The sequence below is a fragment of the Oncorhynchus masou genome, chromosome 9 (genome assembly GCF_036934945.1).
Source record: "Oncorhynchus masou masou isolate Uvic2021 chromosome 9, UVic_Omas_1.1, whole genome shotgun sequence".
Lineage (NCBI taxonomy): Eukaryota > Metazoa > Chordata > Actinopteri > Salmoniformes > Salmonidae > Oncorhynchus > Oncorhynchus masou.
The window spans coordinates 44,826,339-44,840,907 of NC_088220.1; the positions used below are offsets into that span (position 1 = coordinate 44,826,339).

The 14,569-nt window shown below is 43.7% G+C and overlaps 1 protein-coding gene across 2 annotated transcripts in view; it reads right to left on the reverse strand.

Moving 5' to 3' along the window:
- Positions 1–14,569, reverse strand: part of LOC135546032 (rap guanine nucleotide exchange factor 6) — an 82,059-nt gene that overhangs the window by 33,393 nt on the left and 34,097 nt on the right. For both annotated transcript variants that reach the window (XM_064974110.1, XM_064974109.1), the window contains exon 2: positions 2,100–2,170. In XM_064974110.1, the coding sequence (XP_064830182.1) occupies positions 2,100–2,170 (71 nt within the window). The remainder of the gene's footprint in view (positions 1–2,099; positions 2,171–14,569) is intronic.

Below are 14,569 nucleotides of genomic sequence, written 5' to 3' on the forward strand. Positions count from 1 at the left end.
AGGAACAGACATCTCACAAGTCCACAACTTGCATCAATACCTGCCAAACACCAGTCTCAACGTCAACAGTGAAGAAGCGACTCGGGGATGCTGACCTTCTAGGCAGAGTTGCAAAGAAAAAGCCATATCTCAGACTGGCCAATAAAAATAAAAGATTAAGATGGGCAAAAGAACACAGACACTGGACAGAGGAAGATTGGAAAAACTTATGGACAGACAAATCTAAGTTTGACGTGTTCGGATCACAAAGAACAACATTGAGATGATGAAAAAATTTAAATATGCTGGAGGAGTACTTGACACAAATCTGTCAAGCATGGTGGAGGCAATGTGATGGTCTGGGGGTGATTTGATGGTGCTAAAGTGGGAGATTTGCACAGGGTAAAAGGGATCTTGAAGAAGGCCATCACTCCATTTTACAACGCCATGCCATACCCTGCGGACGGCGCTTAACTGGAGACAATTTCCCCCTACAACAGGACAATGACCCAAAGCACAGCTCCAAACTGTGCAAGAAATATTTAGGGAATAAGCAGTCAGCTGGTATTCTGTCTATATTGGAGTGGCCAGCACAGTCACCAGATCAACCCTATTGATCTGTTGTTGGAGCAGCTAGACCACAAGTGCCCATCAAGCCAATCCAACTTGCGGGAGGTGCTTCAGGAAGCATGGGGTGAAATCTCTTCAGATTACCTCAACAAATTGACAACTAGAATGCCAAAGGTCTGCAGGCTGTAATTGCTGCAAATGGAGGATTCTTTGACTATATTTCCTATTTTTGCAGCCAGTAAGATTGCACCTAAATCAACCATTTATCGGATCATCAAGAAGTTCAAGGAGAGCGGTTCAATTGTTGTGAAGGCGGCTTCAGGGCACCCAAGAAAGTCCAGCAAGCACTAGGACCGTCTCCTAAAGCTGCGGGATCGGGGCACCACCAGTACAGAGGTTGCTCAGGAATGGCAACAGGCAGGTGTGAGTGCATCTGCACGCACAGTGAGGCGAAGACTTTTGGAGGATGGCCTGGTGTCAAGAAGGGCAGCAAAGAAGCCACTTCTCTCCAGGAACAACATCAGGGACAGACTGATATTCTGCAAAAGGCACAGGGATTAGACTGCTGAGGACTGTGGTAAAGTCATTTTCTCTGTTGAATCCCCTTTCCGATTGTTTGGGGCATCCGGAAAAAAGCTTGTCCGGAGAAGACAAGGTGAGCGCTTCCATCAGACCTGTGTCATGCCAACAGTAAAGCATCCTGAGACCATTCATGTGTGGGGTTGCTTCAGCCAAGGGAGTGGGCTCACTCACAATTTTGCCTAAGAACACAGCGATGAATAAAGAATGGTACCAACACATCCTCCGATAGCAACTTCTCCCAGCCATCCAGGAACAGTTTGGTGACGAACAATGCCTTTTCCAGCATGATGAATCATCTTGCCATAAGGCAAAAGTGATACCTAAGTGGCTCAGGGAGCAAAACATCGATATTTTGGGTCCATGGCCAGGAAACTCCCCAGACTTAATCCCATTGAGAACTTGTGGTCAATACTCAAGAGGTGGGTGCACAAACAAAAACCCACAAATTCTGACAAATTCCAAGCATTGATTATGCAAGAATGAGCTGCCATCAGTCAGGTTGTGGCCCAGAAGTTAATTGACAGCATGCCAGGGCAGATTGCAGAGGTCTTGAAAAAGAAGGGTCAACACTGCAAAATATTGACTCTTTGCATCAACTTCATGTAATTGTCAATAAAACCCTTTGACACTTATGAAATACTTGTAATTATACTTCAGTATCCCATAGTAACATCTGACAAAAATATCTAAAGACACTGAAGCAGCAAACTTTTTGGAAATTAATATTGGTGTTATTCTCAAAACTTTTGGCCAAGACTCTGTACATTGATGGGGGGGGGGGAGATGTAATCCATTTTTAGAATAAGGCTGTAGCCTAACAACATGTGGAAAAAGGGAAGGGGTCTGAATACTTTCCGAATGCACTGTAAATAGTCATTCCTATGCTATTCACGTGGAAATAACTTGGAATACATGTTCGTTAACTTCAACTCATGTGATAAATGTGAATCAAAATGGGGAGCGCTCACCTCAGCTGGTGTTCTCGGAGGTTAGAAAGGGCCTCCATCCCGTGAAGATAGGAGTAGACTATCTCCAGGTCCTGTGGAAAGACAGGAGACGGTCAGTCATAAGCCGTTGCATTTCAACATGGAGAATAATTCGAGGTAGTTTAGCAGATTCGACCGGGTGTATGAATATCATTGAGAGGGGGAAAAAAAGGTCAGACGTGAAGAATCAGCAGTTCTAAGCTCCTACATTTTTTGTATTATTTTATTCATGGACAGTACTCTCGCTCACAAATAGGTCTTTACACTGAATATGAGGGAGTGGATATGGAAAGGCAGGGGAATAGTAGCCTACTGCTGAGGGAAAAGACAATTGGAACCCCTACAAATTCCCTATTCAGTGCCTCCCTTTATCAAGTCTCAGGTTGTGCCTTGGTTGTAGAGCTGGGCGTCCTGAAAAAATATACTTATCACGATCAATTGCCTGAATTGATGCAATAATGATAAATAGAACAACATATTTCTAACATAATAATACAACAAAAAAGCCTACCGGGAACTAACGATCGCACCTGACTCCCCCCCCCCCTACATTACTAAAATTAAAAACATTTACGTGCCCCAGTTTATTTGTTATGATCCTTTAAACTACTACTACACTGGACAAATATATGAAACGCAACATGCAACAATTCTAACCATTTTACTGCATTACAGTTCATATAAGTAAATCAGTCAATTGAAATAAATGCATTAGGCCCTAATCTATGGATATCACGACTGGTCAGGGGCGCAGCTATGGGTGGGCCTGGGAGGGCATAGCCAGGCCCAGCCAATCAGAATTAGTTTGGGGGGGGGTGGAGCGTTTACAGACAAAAGGGCTTTATTACAGACAGAAATACTCCTCAGTTTCATTAGCTGTTTGGGTGGCTGGTCTCAGACAATCCCGCAGGTGAAGAAGCCAGATGTGATGGTCCTATGCTGGCGTGTGAAAACATGGTCTGCGGTTATGAGACCGGTTGGATGTACTGCCACATTCTCTAAAACGACGTTGGAGGCGGCTTATGTTAGAGAAATGAACATTCAATTCTCTGGCAACAGCTCTGGTGGATTTTCCTGCAGTCAGCGTGCCAATTGCATGCTCCCTCAAAACTTGAGACATCTGTGGCAGATGTGTAATAAAGCGACACCTGGTCTGTAATAAAGTGACACCTGTCGTTCTGCCCCTGAACAGGCAGTTAACCCACTGTTCCTAGGCCGTCATTGAAAATAAGAATTTGTTCTTAACTGACCTGCCTAGTAAAATAAAAGGTCAAATTAAATTTAAATATCAGCAAACGTATTTCATTTCAAACCTCACATTTCTCTAGTTTAGGCTACTTATTGTAATGAACGATATCGGCAAAATGCCTGCGATAACTAACCGGTATGGTCGGTGTCTATAATTTTCAGTTTATCGTCCCAGCTCTCCTTGGTCAGTGGCACTCTTCCAAGATGGAGGTGAAACAAAGTGCCCATGCAGTCCACACAGCATAGCCACTGTGTGTGGGTGCACACTGAATCAGTGTGCAGAGGGTATTGAGTCAGTGTGTGTGTGTGTGTGTGTGTGTGTGTGTGTATATATATATAGAGAGTCCATTGATGTGGAGGAGGGGATATTGAAGGGGGTGGGGCAAAGTGTTCGTAGAGTGGAGACTGGAGGCCGATGCGACGGGGTGGGGGGTGGGGGGGACAAGAGAGGGTCTGTGTTTTGACAGAGGTCCCACTCTTCAGCCACCAGCCAGCTTATGTGACACAGCCCTAGCGACGCAACACTCTTCCTGCCACCCAGACATCCTGTCCCTTCCTAATGCACAGGGGCAGAAGCACATGTACTCACAGACATACATGTCGGAGATGTGCAGATACATTTTAGGCACAGACACACCTCTGCCCTTCTGGGCAACATAGTACACCACAGGACCCCAGAATTGTTTTTATTCCCGAGAAGCACGTAATCTAAGAAATATTTATTTCAGAGACAAAAACAACAAAACAAAAACAGGACGGGTGGTGCTTCCCTTCATTTGTCTGGACTTTTTCAGCTGACAGCAAGTTCCTGGGCTCTGAGACCGTCTGACACCAACGGGGAAGGAATGGAAGGGCCAACAGGTTTGAATCAACTCCGGTGAGAGGTCACAGACTGAGAAAGGGAGGGAATGCTTGGTTAAAATGCCCCATGGGTCGCACGAACTTAACACCCACCAAAAGAGTGAGTTAGGACAAATACAAGATCATGGATCAAACACGAGCTGTTGTATAGATCTGAAATCGGGGTGGCAGGGTAGCCTAGTGGTTAGAGCGTTGGACTAGTAACCGGAAGGTTGCGAGTTCAAACCCCCGAGCTGACAAGGTACAAATCTGTCGTTCTGCCCCTGAACAGGCAGTTAACCCACTGTTCCCAGGCCGTCATTGAAAATAAGAATTTGTTCTTAACTGACTTGCCTGGTTAAATAAAGGTTAAAAAAAAGGCCTATAGAAAAGGCCTATAGGCTATTATGCAAAGTCAGATTTGCTAATAGGGTATCAAATATATCACCCTCAAAATGCAATATAAAACATGGTTTAGACTGTTGGCTGTTGGTTGAATTAGAAAAAAAAAAAAAAAAAAGAGTTTGGCCTTCAAAGCTCCATAGAATGGGTTACTTCACCCCGTGTTACATCATGCAGTGATTTCCCCAGCCTAATTGAAGCCTTATGTTCTGTTCTGAAATTGCCTACTGTTTTGTACACAGTTGTTGGCCCGAGAATTCTGCATGGAGACTACGGGCTCTGGCGCCATCTCTTGTAAAAGGACAGGATAGTTGGGTTTCGTCATCATAAAATGTGACGCAAATCATCCAGCAGGCTGATATAGCGATAGAAATTGATAACACTAAAGACGTATTGAAATATCCTTATCGATGTCGTGTCCAGGGCAGAAAGTAGCCTACTGGTTAGAGCTTTTTGCTGGTCAGTGAAAGGTTGCTTGTTCGATTACCTGAGCCGACATGGCAAAAACCGTTTGTGTTCTTTGTGTCCTTGAGCAAGGCACTTAACCCTAATTTGCTCCAGGGGAGCCATACTACTATCACGGACTCTGTAAAACAAATTTGACTGTACATGTCATATTGCTGCAGCACATGTCTGGGCAGATTTAGCAAAAACTATCGCCACCTAATTGATACAAATAATCATGTGTCGGGGTCGCAAGGTAGCCTAGTGGTTAGAGCGTTGGACTAGTAACCGAAAGTTTGCAAGTTCAAATCCCAGAGCTGACAAGGTACAAATCTGTTGGTCTGCCCCTGAACAGACGGTGGTAAAAATTGTGTGTTACATTTGGCTAACCAGGTCTCACAATCTACATGTTGGAGACCCTGAGCTACATTATTTGGGACTATAGGCGAAACACTGAACACACTGAACATGCTGATTCAGTAAAAATGAGGGGGGGGGTGGTATTTGTACTGTACGATTTATATTTTTGACAACCTTTGCTTTTTTACTTTAAGACTTTTACTCAAGTAGTGTTTTACTGGGTGCCTTTCACTTGAGTAAAAGTAAAAAGATATCTTAATAGAAAATGACTCAAGTATGACAATTGAGTACTTTTCCCACGGGATGACAGGCCCTGCTGAAAGCTTTAGGTGACATCCTTCAGTCTTCCCTTCCCTTCCTTTTTTGTGTCATACGACCTAACAATGATTTCTATATGCATTTGATCTGTCATTCTCATTGAAAGCAAAACTAAGAAGCAGTAGATCTGTTCTGTGTGTGCTATTTCTATGCTTCCCGGTCTTACATTTAGTTTTTGCATCTTTTACTTCTGGTTTTGCTATACCAGCTTCAAACAGCTGAAATACAATATTTTTGGTTCTGAAACATATATTTCACAGCAGTTTAGATGGTACAATGATTCTCTACACTATACTTACATGTTTTGTCACATAAACTGAAATTAGTCCAACTAATAGAATTTTAACAACCAGGAAATGGCAAAGAGATGTCTGCATAGTGCTTCTTTATGTGGGCCTCATCACAGATTTGAGGTCGGGTAGGTGTACCCACTAAGGTGGAAACCTTGCTTTGACTTATCTAATCACATACAGTAACTACGACTATAACGTCAAGGAAGGGTGGTAAGGATTCAAAACACCGGAGCACAAGTCCAATCGGCCCATTGACACAGAGAAGTAGACCTTACCAAGAACGACCACTAGGTGGCATGCTAATGTCAGTTTTCCTTTAAGCCTACCATTGCTCTGTGACATCACAAGCGTGGGAAACAGCGCCACTCCGATACCACTCGGGAGCACCAGTGAGAGAGAGACAAATATGCATAACCATCAATTGTGGCTTCTGTCTTAAATATTTCCAAATTGTCTTTTGAGATTGGCGCCATGGAAAGAATGCAAGGGACCCCATTTTTCCACTCCCTTTCGCTATCATTGCAATTGCATTTTCCGGTTTCGTGTTTTTGTATTGGATCATGTTTAAGATGTTGGGGCCAACCGCAAAAACACAGGGGGAGGATATCTAAGTGCATCTTGTATTGTATATCCAAACAATGATACACTCGGTATGAGTGTGAAGCAATTAAAAGTGAGATGTGTGTGTGTGTGTGTGTGTGTGTGTGTGTGTGTGTGTGTGTGTGTGTGTGTGTGTGTGTGTGTGTGTGTGTGTGTGTGTACGACAGAGCGCGATAGAAAGCACGGGCAAGCGTGTTATTAATAACAGTGCTATTCAAGCACAAAATCAGGTTGGTCAGGAATTGCGACAAAGGTCTGAGCCTATGATTTCACCCTGAGAGTAGGCTATGGCCTAACAACCACACCATTTGTCCTCTAGGCTTGGTGTTGTTGAAATGACATCCATCTCATAGTCATTTCCTGAGTACAAAAGCCTTTCCACAGACACTGACAAGGTTATGATCCAGAGTGGGGCAGCGCTGGACAGATCAAAAGGAGGTGGGCCAATCCGGCTCGAACTACTCAACTACCGGAGTTCCGACAGCATAACATCCCACCAACTGTAAATTCTAGGTTTTCATTTCGGGAGTGATCCTTCCAGGGACTCTGGTGGACCCCCTCCAGGAGCAAAGTAAACCAGGCCACCAGGACTTCCTATTGTTGTTATGACATTACTGAGGATTCCTTCAAAAGCTGCATGTACAAACAAACAAAAAAAGTACTCATTCTGACGACCCTTTGTATTTTTGAAATGCCAAATTAGTATTATTCTAGTCTTTAATGGGGTCTGGGACATTTTTTGCTCTGTTACCACTTAACTATTTCCTTAATGAAACCAGATACATTAAGGGGGATCTAATGTTTCAGCACACCTCCGGGTCCAAGTCAGACAGTAGCAGTGTACCGTACCATACTGTAGGCAAACTATTGGAGGTATTTCCTCCCAGGAGGACATTAGCTAACAATGATAGCCTTGTGTTCCCTGTGTTTGGGGCCAAACACAATATGACCGAGGCTGCCTATCCAGTCTCCATTCTCTATGGGTTGTTATGCAACTCCGCTGGGAGAAGGGTGCAGAACAGGGCAATGGGCCAACGTGTTGAGTGATATGACAATTTGATTGGGCAGACAGAATTCAAAGCAGGAAGTGGCAGTCTTGCTCGCCAATGCATGCCCACTGACGTCCTACCTCACCCAATGCACGCCCACTGACATCCTACCTCACCCAATGCACGCCCACTGACATCCTACCTCACCCAATGCACGCCCACTGACATCCTACCTCACCCAATGCACTCCCACTGACATCCTACCTCGCCCAATGCACGCCCACTGACGTCCTACCTCACCCAATGCACGCCCACTGACGTCCTACCTCACCCAATGAACGCCCACTGACATCCTACCTCACCCAATGCACGCCCACTGACGTCCTACCTCACCCAATGCACGCCCACTGACGTCCTACCTCACCCAATGCACGCCCACTGACGTCCTACCTCACCCAATGAACGCCCACTGACATCCTACCTCACCCAATGCATGTTAGAATGGATTGAAGTTATGAGGAGAACTAGGCCTATGACGTTCGACGGTGAAGATTTTATAACCTTTTCGTCACACATTTTAGCCATTCCATCTAGCAATCCGCCACTCGCTCCCTTTCACTTTCAATAAAAATGGGAAGGGACATGAGAGCGTCATCTAAATGATAAAATGGCAGCCGCCTATCTCGAACCCACAACAGTGTCTACTAACAGGAGGGAGCTTTCATTGTCCGCTCCCTTTGTTGGCCTGGTTTAAATTTGGGCCGGGGTGAATGCAGAACCCCTTGCATCTTATCACACTGATAATGTCGACAAAACATAAAGGGTGGGGTCACGACCTTAAGACAATGAGGTCCTGTAGGGAAGGTAAAGAGGTGGACGTCACCTCCAAAAGAGGACACTACAAGTCTGCTGACCAAGACCTACTTAAACCTCATTGGCTGAGCCTAAGACGTTAGCCAATATATTATTCATGAGTGTTTTGTGAGAATTTGTAATGTGTAACATGTTCAATGTTCTATTTGGTGCATTAGATGGGTGGTTAGTGGTTAATATGCAATCTTTGGTTTCCACAGGATATTACAATTATATAGATTTTTTTTTTAAATGTACCTTTATTTAACTAGGCAAGTCAGTTTAGAACAAATTCTTATTTACAATGACGGCCTACCAAACAGTGGGTTAACTGCCTTGTTCAAGGGGCAGAACGACCAATTTTTACCTTGTCAGCTCGGGGATTCGACCCAGCAACCGAAACACTAACCACTAGGCTACCCTGTGTAAAAATAATTTCAAATGGGTGCACTGACCTCACAAAGGGAAGTAAATCAATGATATGCGTATTATGTAACAGTGTTACCATAAAAACCCTCTATCATTCATTCAATAGTGGCTTCCTCTACTGTAAGCCCTGCTCCAATGCACTGTAGTGTAGAGATTTTAAAGATCTGACAGTCAACGGGATTCACCTCTATGGCAGATCAGAGATCCCCCTTGAAGGAAAGAAGTATGGATGCATTTTAAAAGTGTTCCTCAGGAGATACTCAAACACTGGCCATAAGAGACAGAAATAGGCCAACAGTGAGGATTCCTTCAAAGCTGTTCACAGTGAACCACATCTTGTTGGCATGCCTGCAATGCAACTAGACGGGTTCTCTGCTCCATCAAATCAATGTAGGGCACCTTAAAAATCGGGGGCACTTCGCACAGAGGATTTGTTGTGGTTCTGTTTCGGAGAAAAGCACAAATTAATCCCCCGCGACTCGGAGCTGAGCCGACCTAGATTCGACAACAATTGCTCACTTGTCATCGACTGAGGGTGATGATTTCTCCATACCTTGGTTTTTTTTATTTTTTTTAGGGGAGGGTTAACACTGAGCAATGAGACCCGTGGTGGCGAGTTCAAAGCTCAACCTAGTGACCGGTGATTGCCACCATTTTGAATTCCGACCTTTACCCATTACCACGTTGGGCCTTTTTTTTAACCGGGTCGTCCTTCCCACCAGGCCGAGTCACAGTGTCAATGGATCCCCTTACCGTGACAGTAAAGGGGTCATCTTGTGTGCCAGCTAGGGATGAGGCCTGCATTCCTCAGACGACACTGACAAAATAATGTCTCTGTGTCCACACAAATAACACACAAGGCCTATGCTATGCCCCCCCTGCCACTTCCTAACCTATGGAAGGTATGACATGCCGGGAGGAAGAGGCATCTAGGTTGTCCATTAGTTAGAACAGGTCTGGTGCCTGGCTACATTCTGGGGCTTGCCAGAGACTACTCACTGTCAAGTTTTAGCCATCAGTGAAAATAACTAAAAATGGCCAAACACGCCAATATCCTCCACATAAATATTTTTAAAAAAGGAATATTCTGCAATATGTCCTGCTGTACAATGGTCATTTAAATGAATGCCATTGGGCTGAAATAAAGAGTTTAAAAAAGTGTGGCTTTAATGTGATCGGTATTTAGCAAAATGCAGCAGACTGGGGGTAGTGTGTGTGTATAATGAGAGGCATTGGACAGTGAGTCAACCAGACAGACAGAGGTGAAAGTCACCAGGTCAGTGTTTCCTACAGTGCATTATGTGCAAATGGCATATGCAAGGTTCATACTGTTGGTTCAGCACAAACACACCCCCAACCCCGTCAGCGTGCCAAGCTGGACTCATGAGGCCCCCAGCCCATTCAAAATAGCAAGGATAGCAACTTGTTCAAAATGTTGCGGGCCCATGATACTTATGCAGGTGTGTGTCATTGTGGATGTAACATCATTAATGTGTGCAATGAATGTGTGTGTGTGTGTGTGTGTGTGTGTTCTCGTATTCCTGTGTATGCCTGTGAGTGAAGGGACATTGCCTGCTGTCCTTGAAATCTCTCCTGACAAAGAGTGTGGGGCTTGAGGGGTATTTTTATCAATTGCCTGGTGTGAGCCAGGCAGCAGGTGGAGCCTTTATGTGGTAGCGCAAGGTCACGGTGGAGCTGTGCACTACACACCGCATCAGTGGGTGTCCTGGCCAAAAGACAGCCAACAGTCTTGTTTTCAAAACTCCATGTGGGCTACACTATGGTAGGAATGTTGGTGTGGGCCAAATCTTTTCCCCCCTGGTGGAAACTTAAAAATGATTTGCTAAATAATTGGAGGTAGACACCAACACACACTTCACCAAGCTACGTAGCTAGTAGTTGCATTTGCATGGTTGTGCGAGCTAACTCCAACAAGCCAAGGTAAAAAAAAAATGATAACTCGTCACGCCAATCACTCTGGAAATTGGCATATAATAGTACCTGCAATGCTCATTTCAAGAACACCCAGTCTCCAGCCGTGCTTCACAACCCGTTAGTGTTAACTGTGGGAGGAGGGACATGGTGGCTTTCGGTAACAGGAATCAGGGAGGCACGTGAATGAGCTTAGCACCCTCCAATTCGGCTGCTGGGATAAAGCCTTTAAGAACAAAAGTGGAGTGAGATTCTTTAAGAATGCAAATAGGATGCATGCATGCTACGCTACACTAAAATGAGCGGTCTGTAGTATTTAGTGGGGAACCCTTTGGACTGCCTTTTCATGTTTCTTAAATCAGGTTTGAGCTGTCAATCAAAATGGAAAAGGACAAAAAAAATGGACACATTAAATATTCTAAATATTGGCTGTAGGGTGGTTCGGTGAACACTGCTGTCGAAGTAGACTTTTAGGCCCCGTCACATAAGGAGGTAATTATTAGGGAATACATCTGTTGGTTATGGTCAGGGTGAGAGGGTGCGGAGTTTTAAAAAAAAACATTGTGCCTAGTTACTGATGGTAATCCCCAAATCTAAATTAGTGAACAAAAAACGGGCCCCATTTCTAAGGCAATGGCCAATTTTCTCTCAGCGATTGCCATGTCAAAATGGAAGAAGAGGACATCTAACCTCCCCACCTGTCCACTGAGTCGCAGCGTCTGACCGGCACTGATGTAGCGCGTGTTTGTCATTGGCTGCATTAATCTCATTCTTATGGACCGCAACCTCATTACCTACATCAGCTATAGTATTAATACCTGGCTGTAGTCAATACTACCAAAAATGGGACTGAACCCATGTCTCACAATCATAAAGATTGTGATCTCATAATAACAAGATAATAAGCTGCAAGATAACACGGCTCACTTGGAAATGTGTAACAATCTGATGGTAAAATGGCTTCAACTGTTAACCTGACATTTTTTGCAGACGACTTTGCAGACGACTTAGTGCATACATTTTCATATTTATTTGTTCTGGTCACCCATATGGGAATTGAACTCACAACCCTGGCATTGCAAGTGCCATGCTCTACCAACTGTGCCACACAGGACCATATATCAATCTCTCATACCCTCAGGCAAACAGCTAGGGGATAGGAACTTTAAAATGAGACAGGAGTTCTGCCTGGCATAACAGTAATAACTTCCTAGTTTTGCAAATTCAGCGAAACATTCCTTAGGCTTCATGGTGGGAAAATTGGTACATTTTATACCGCAAAAAAACCTATTGGGGATAGTGGCATTTTTGCAAAGGTTGTCGTCAGCATAGAGGAATATTTTGCATAAGTAGGCTAGTTCTTTTTGTAAGATCTACTATTACTGAATTATTTTTATCGAAAACAGCCAAGAAAATTCCACGTACAATATCATCAGGTACTCATAAAACTCAAGCCATCATTTTTTGCTCAGAAAGCTAAATTCAGCCAATGTTATTGTGTTTGTCTCCACAAACTACAGCCCCCCGGCAAAATCCAAGCAACTGATATCTTCTGAATAATTTATGTGGTAAATAAACATGTATAATTCATGAGCATGTTCACCTTTCCTCAGAGTGGATCCTCAGAGAGTTAACAAAGATGGCAGAGGCCGTCATATTTGTGAGTAAACATTTAACAAATGTTATTTTGGGGGGAATGTCAGGAAACAGAAATCTATGTATAGACAATGGAAATTATGGGGATGGGAAGGGGGGGGGTATTATTGTTGGGGGTGAAAACACGATCTAAAAGATAGAGCAAGAAATGAGTTGTAACATCACTGAAAAGAGTATCCATGTTGAATAATGCTGGGTGTGGACCAAATCACTGAATATCAGATTATGTATTGTGAGGACACGACATTGTAGCCCCGCTATGCCTCTGGGTGCGAAAGAGCCAATCTGTTCATGCTAAACGAGCAATAGCTTGCCCGCAGGTCTTCAGCCTGGTGTTATTTTAACATTACCCACACAACATTAGTCAAGCGACGTCAATACGGGAACTCATTTTATGCTCTGAGCAGGGCGTGAGTTGTGTGTAACTACAGATCACAATTATGTAAGTATGGTTCGTAGGGCTGCCCCCCCCAAAAAATTTTTTTTTAAATAAATGGTCGACAGTCGTCGTCTGTTCTTTCGACCAATCGACCACGTGACCCATGGGGCCTGACCAATAGCATATCATTATCACAACAATAAATTGGTTAGAACAAACTCCAAACACCGTAACACGTGACTGTAAAATGGATGCAGAGGACTAGACGAATGAAATCCAAAAACGGGGGAATGTTTACTGGTTGTGGACTGTGTGTGTAAAATACTGCAGATCAAGAAAAATAAAGTAAGGAGCAACGGCTGCGTGAATGTGTGTGCCAAACAGGTGCTGTTGGATTAGAATATCATTTCTGACGGTTTGGAACATTGTAAACGCTAAATCAATAAGAAATGTAGAACAGAGGGGGGTTTTTTTGTAAAGCTTTTAAAAAAAACAGCAAAGACAGGAATACAATTTCCGAAATGGAACGGTGTATTTATTAATTACGCTAATTATTTTAAGGGTCACTTTGTTGTTTTAGTTTAAAACTAATGCTCGATTGCATTTTCAAATCAGGAATGAACCATATGCTGTGTGACGATATGAACGAATCAATGATCGATTCACTTCTGTAGCCTATACAGTGGCAAGAAAAAGTATGTGAACCCTTTGGAAATACCTGGATTTCTGCACAATTTGGTCATGAAATTTGATCTGATGTTCATCTAGGTCACAACCATACACAAACAAAGTCTGCTTAAACTAATAACACACAAAATAAATTGAAGTTATCATGTCTTTATTGAACACACCGTGTAAACATTCAAAGTGCAGGGTGGGAAAAGTATGTGAACCCTTGGATTTAATAACTGGTTGAACCTCCTTTGGCAGTCAACCAAACATTTTCCGTAGTCGCAGATCAGACCTGCACAACAGTCAGGAGGATTTTGTACCATTCCTCTTTACAAAGAGTTTCAGTTCAGCAATATTCTTGGGATGTCTGGTGTGAACTGCTCTCTTGAGGTCATGCCACAGCATCTCACATCGGGTTGAGGTCAGGACTCTGACTGGGCACTCCAGAAGGTGTATTTTCTTCTGTTGAAGCCATTCTGTTGATGATTTACTTCTGTGTTTTGGGTCGTTGTGTCAATTGGCGGACAGACAGCCTTACATTCTCCTGCAAAATGTCTTGATAAACTTGGGAATTAATTTTTCCGCAAGCTGTCCAGGAGGCAGCAAAGCAGCCCCAAACCATGATGCTACCATAGTTTACAGTTGGGATGAGGTTTTGATGTTGTTTTACTGTGCCTTCTTTTCTCCACACATAGTGTGTTCCTCCAAACAACTCAACTGTAGTTTTATCTGTCCACAGAATATTTTTCCAGTAGCGCTGTGGAACATCCAGGTGCACTTCTGCAAACTTCAGACCTGCAGCAAAGTTTTTTGGGGACTGCAGTGGCTTCTTCCATGATGTTCTCCTATGAACACCATTCTTGTTTAGCGTTTTGCGTACTGTAGACTCATCAACATGGATGTTAGCATGTTCCAGAGAGTTCTGTAAGTCTTTAGCTGACATTCTAGGATCGTTCTTAACCTCATTGAGCATTCTGCGCTGTGCTCTTGCAGTCATCTTTGCAGGACGGCCACTCCTAGGGAGAGTAGCAACAGTGC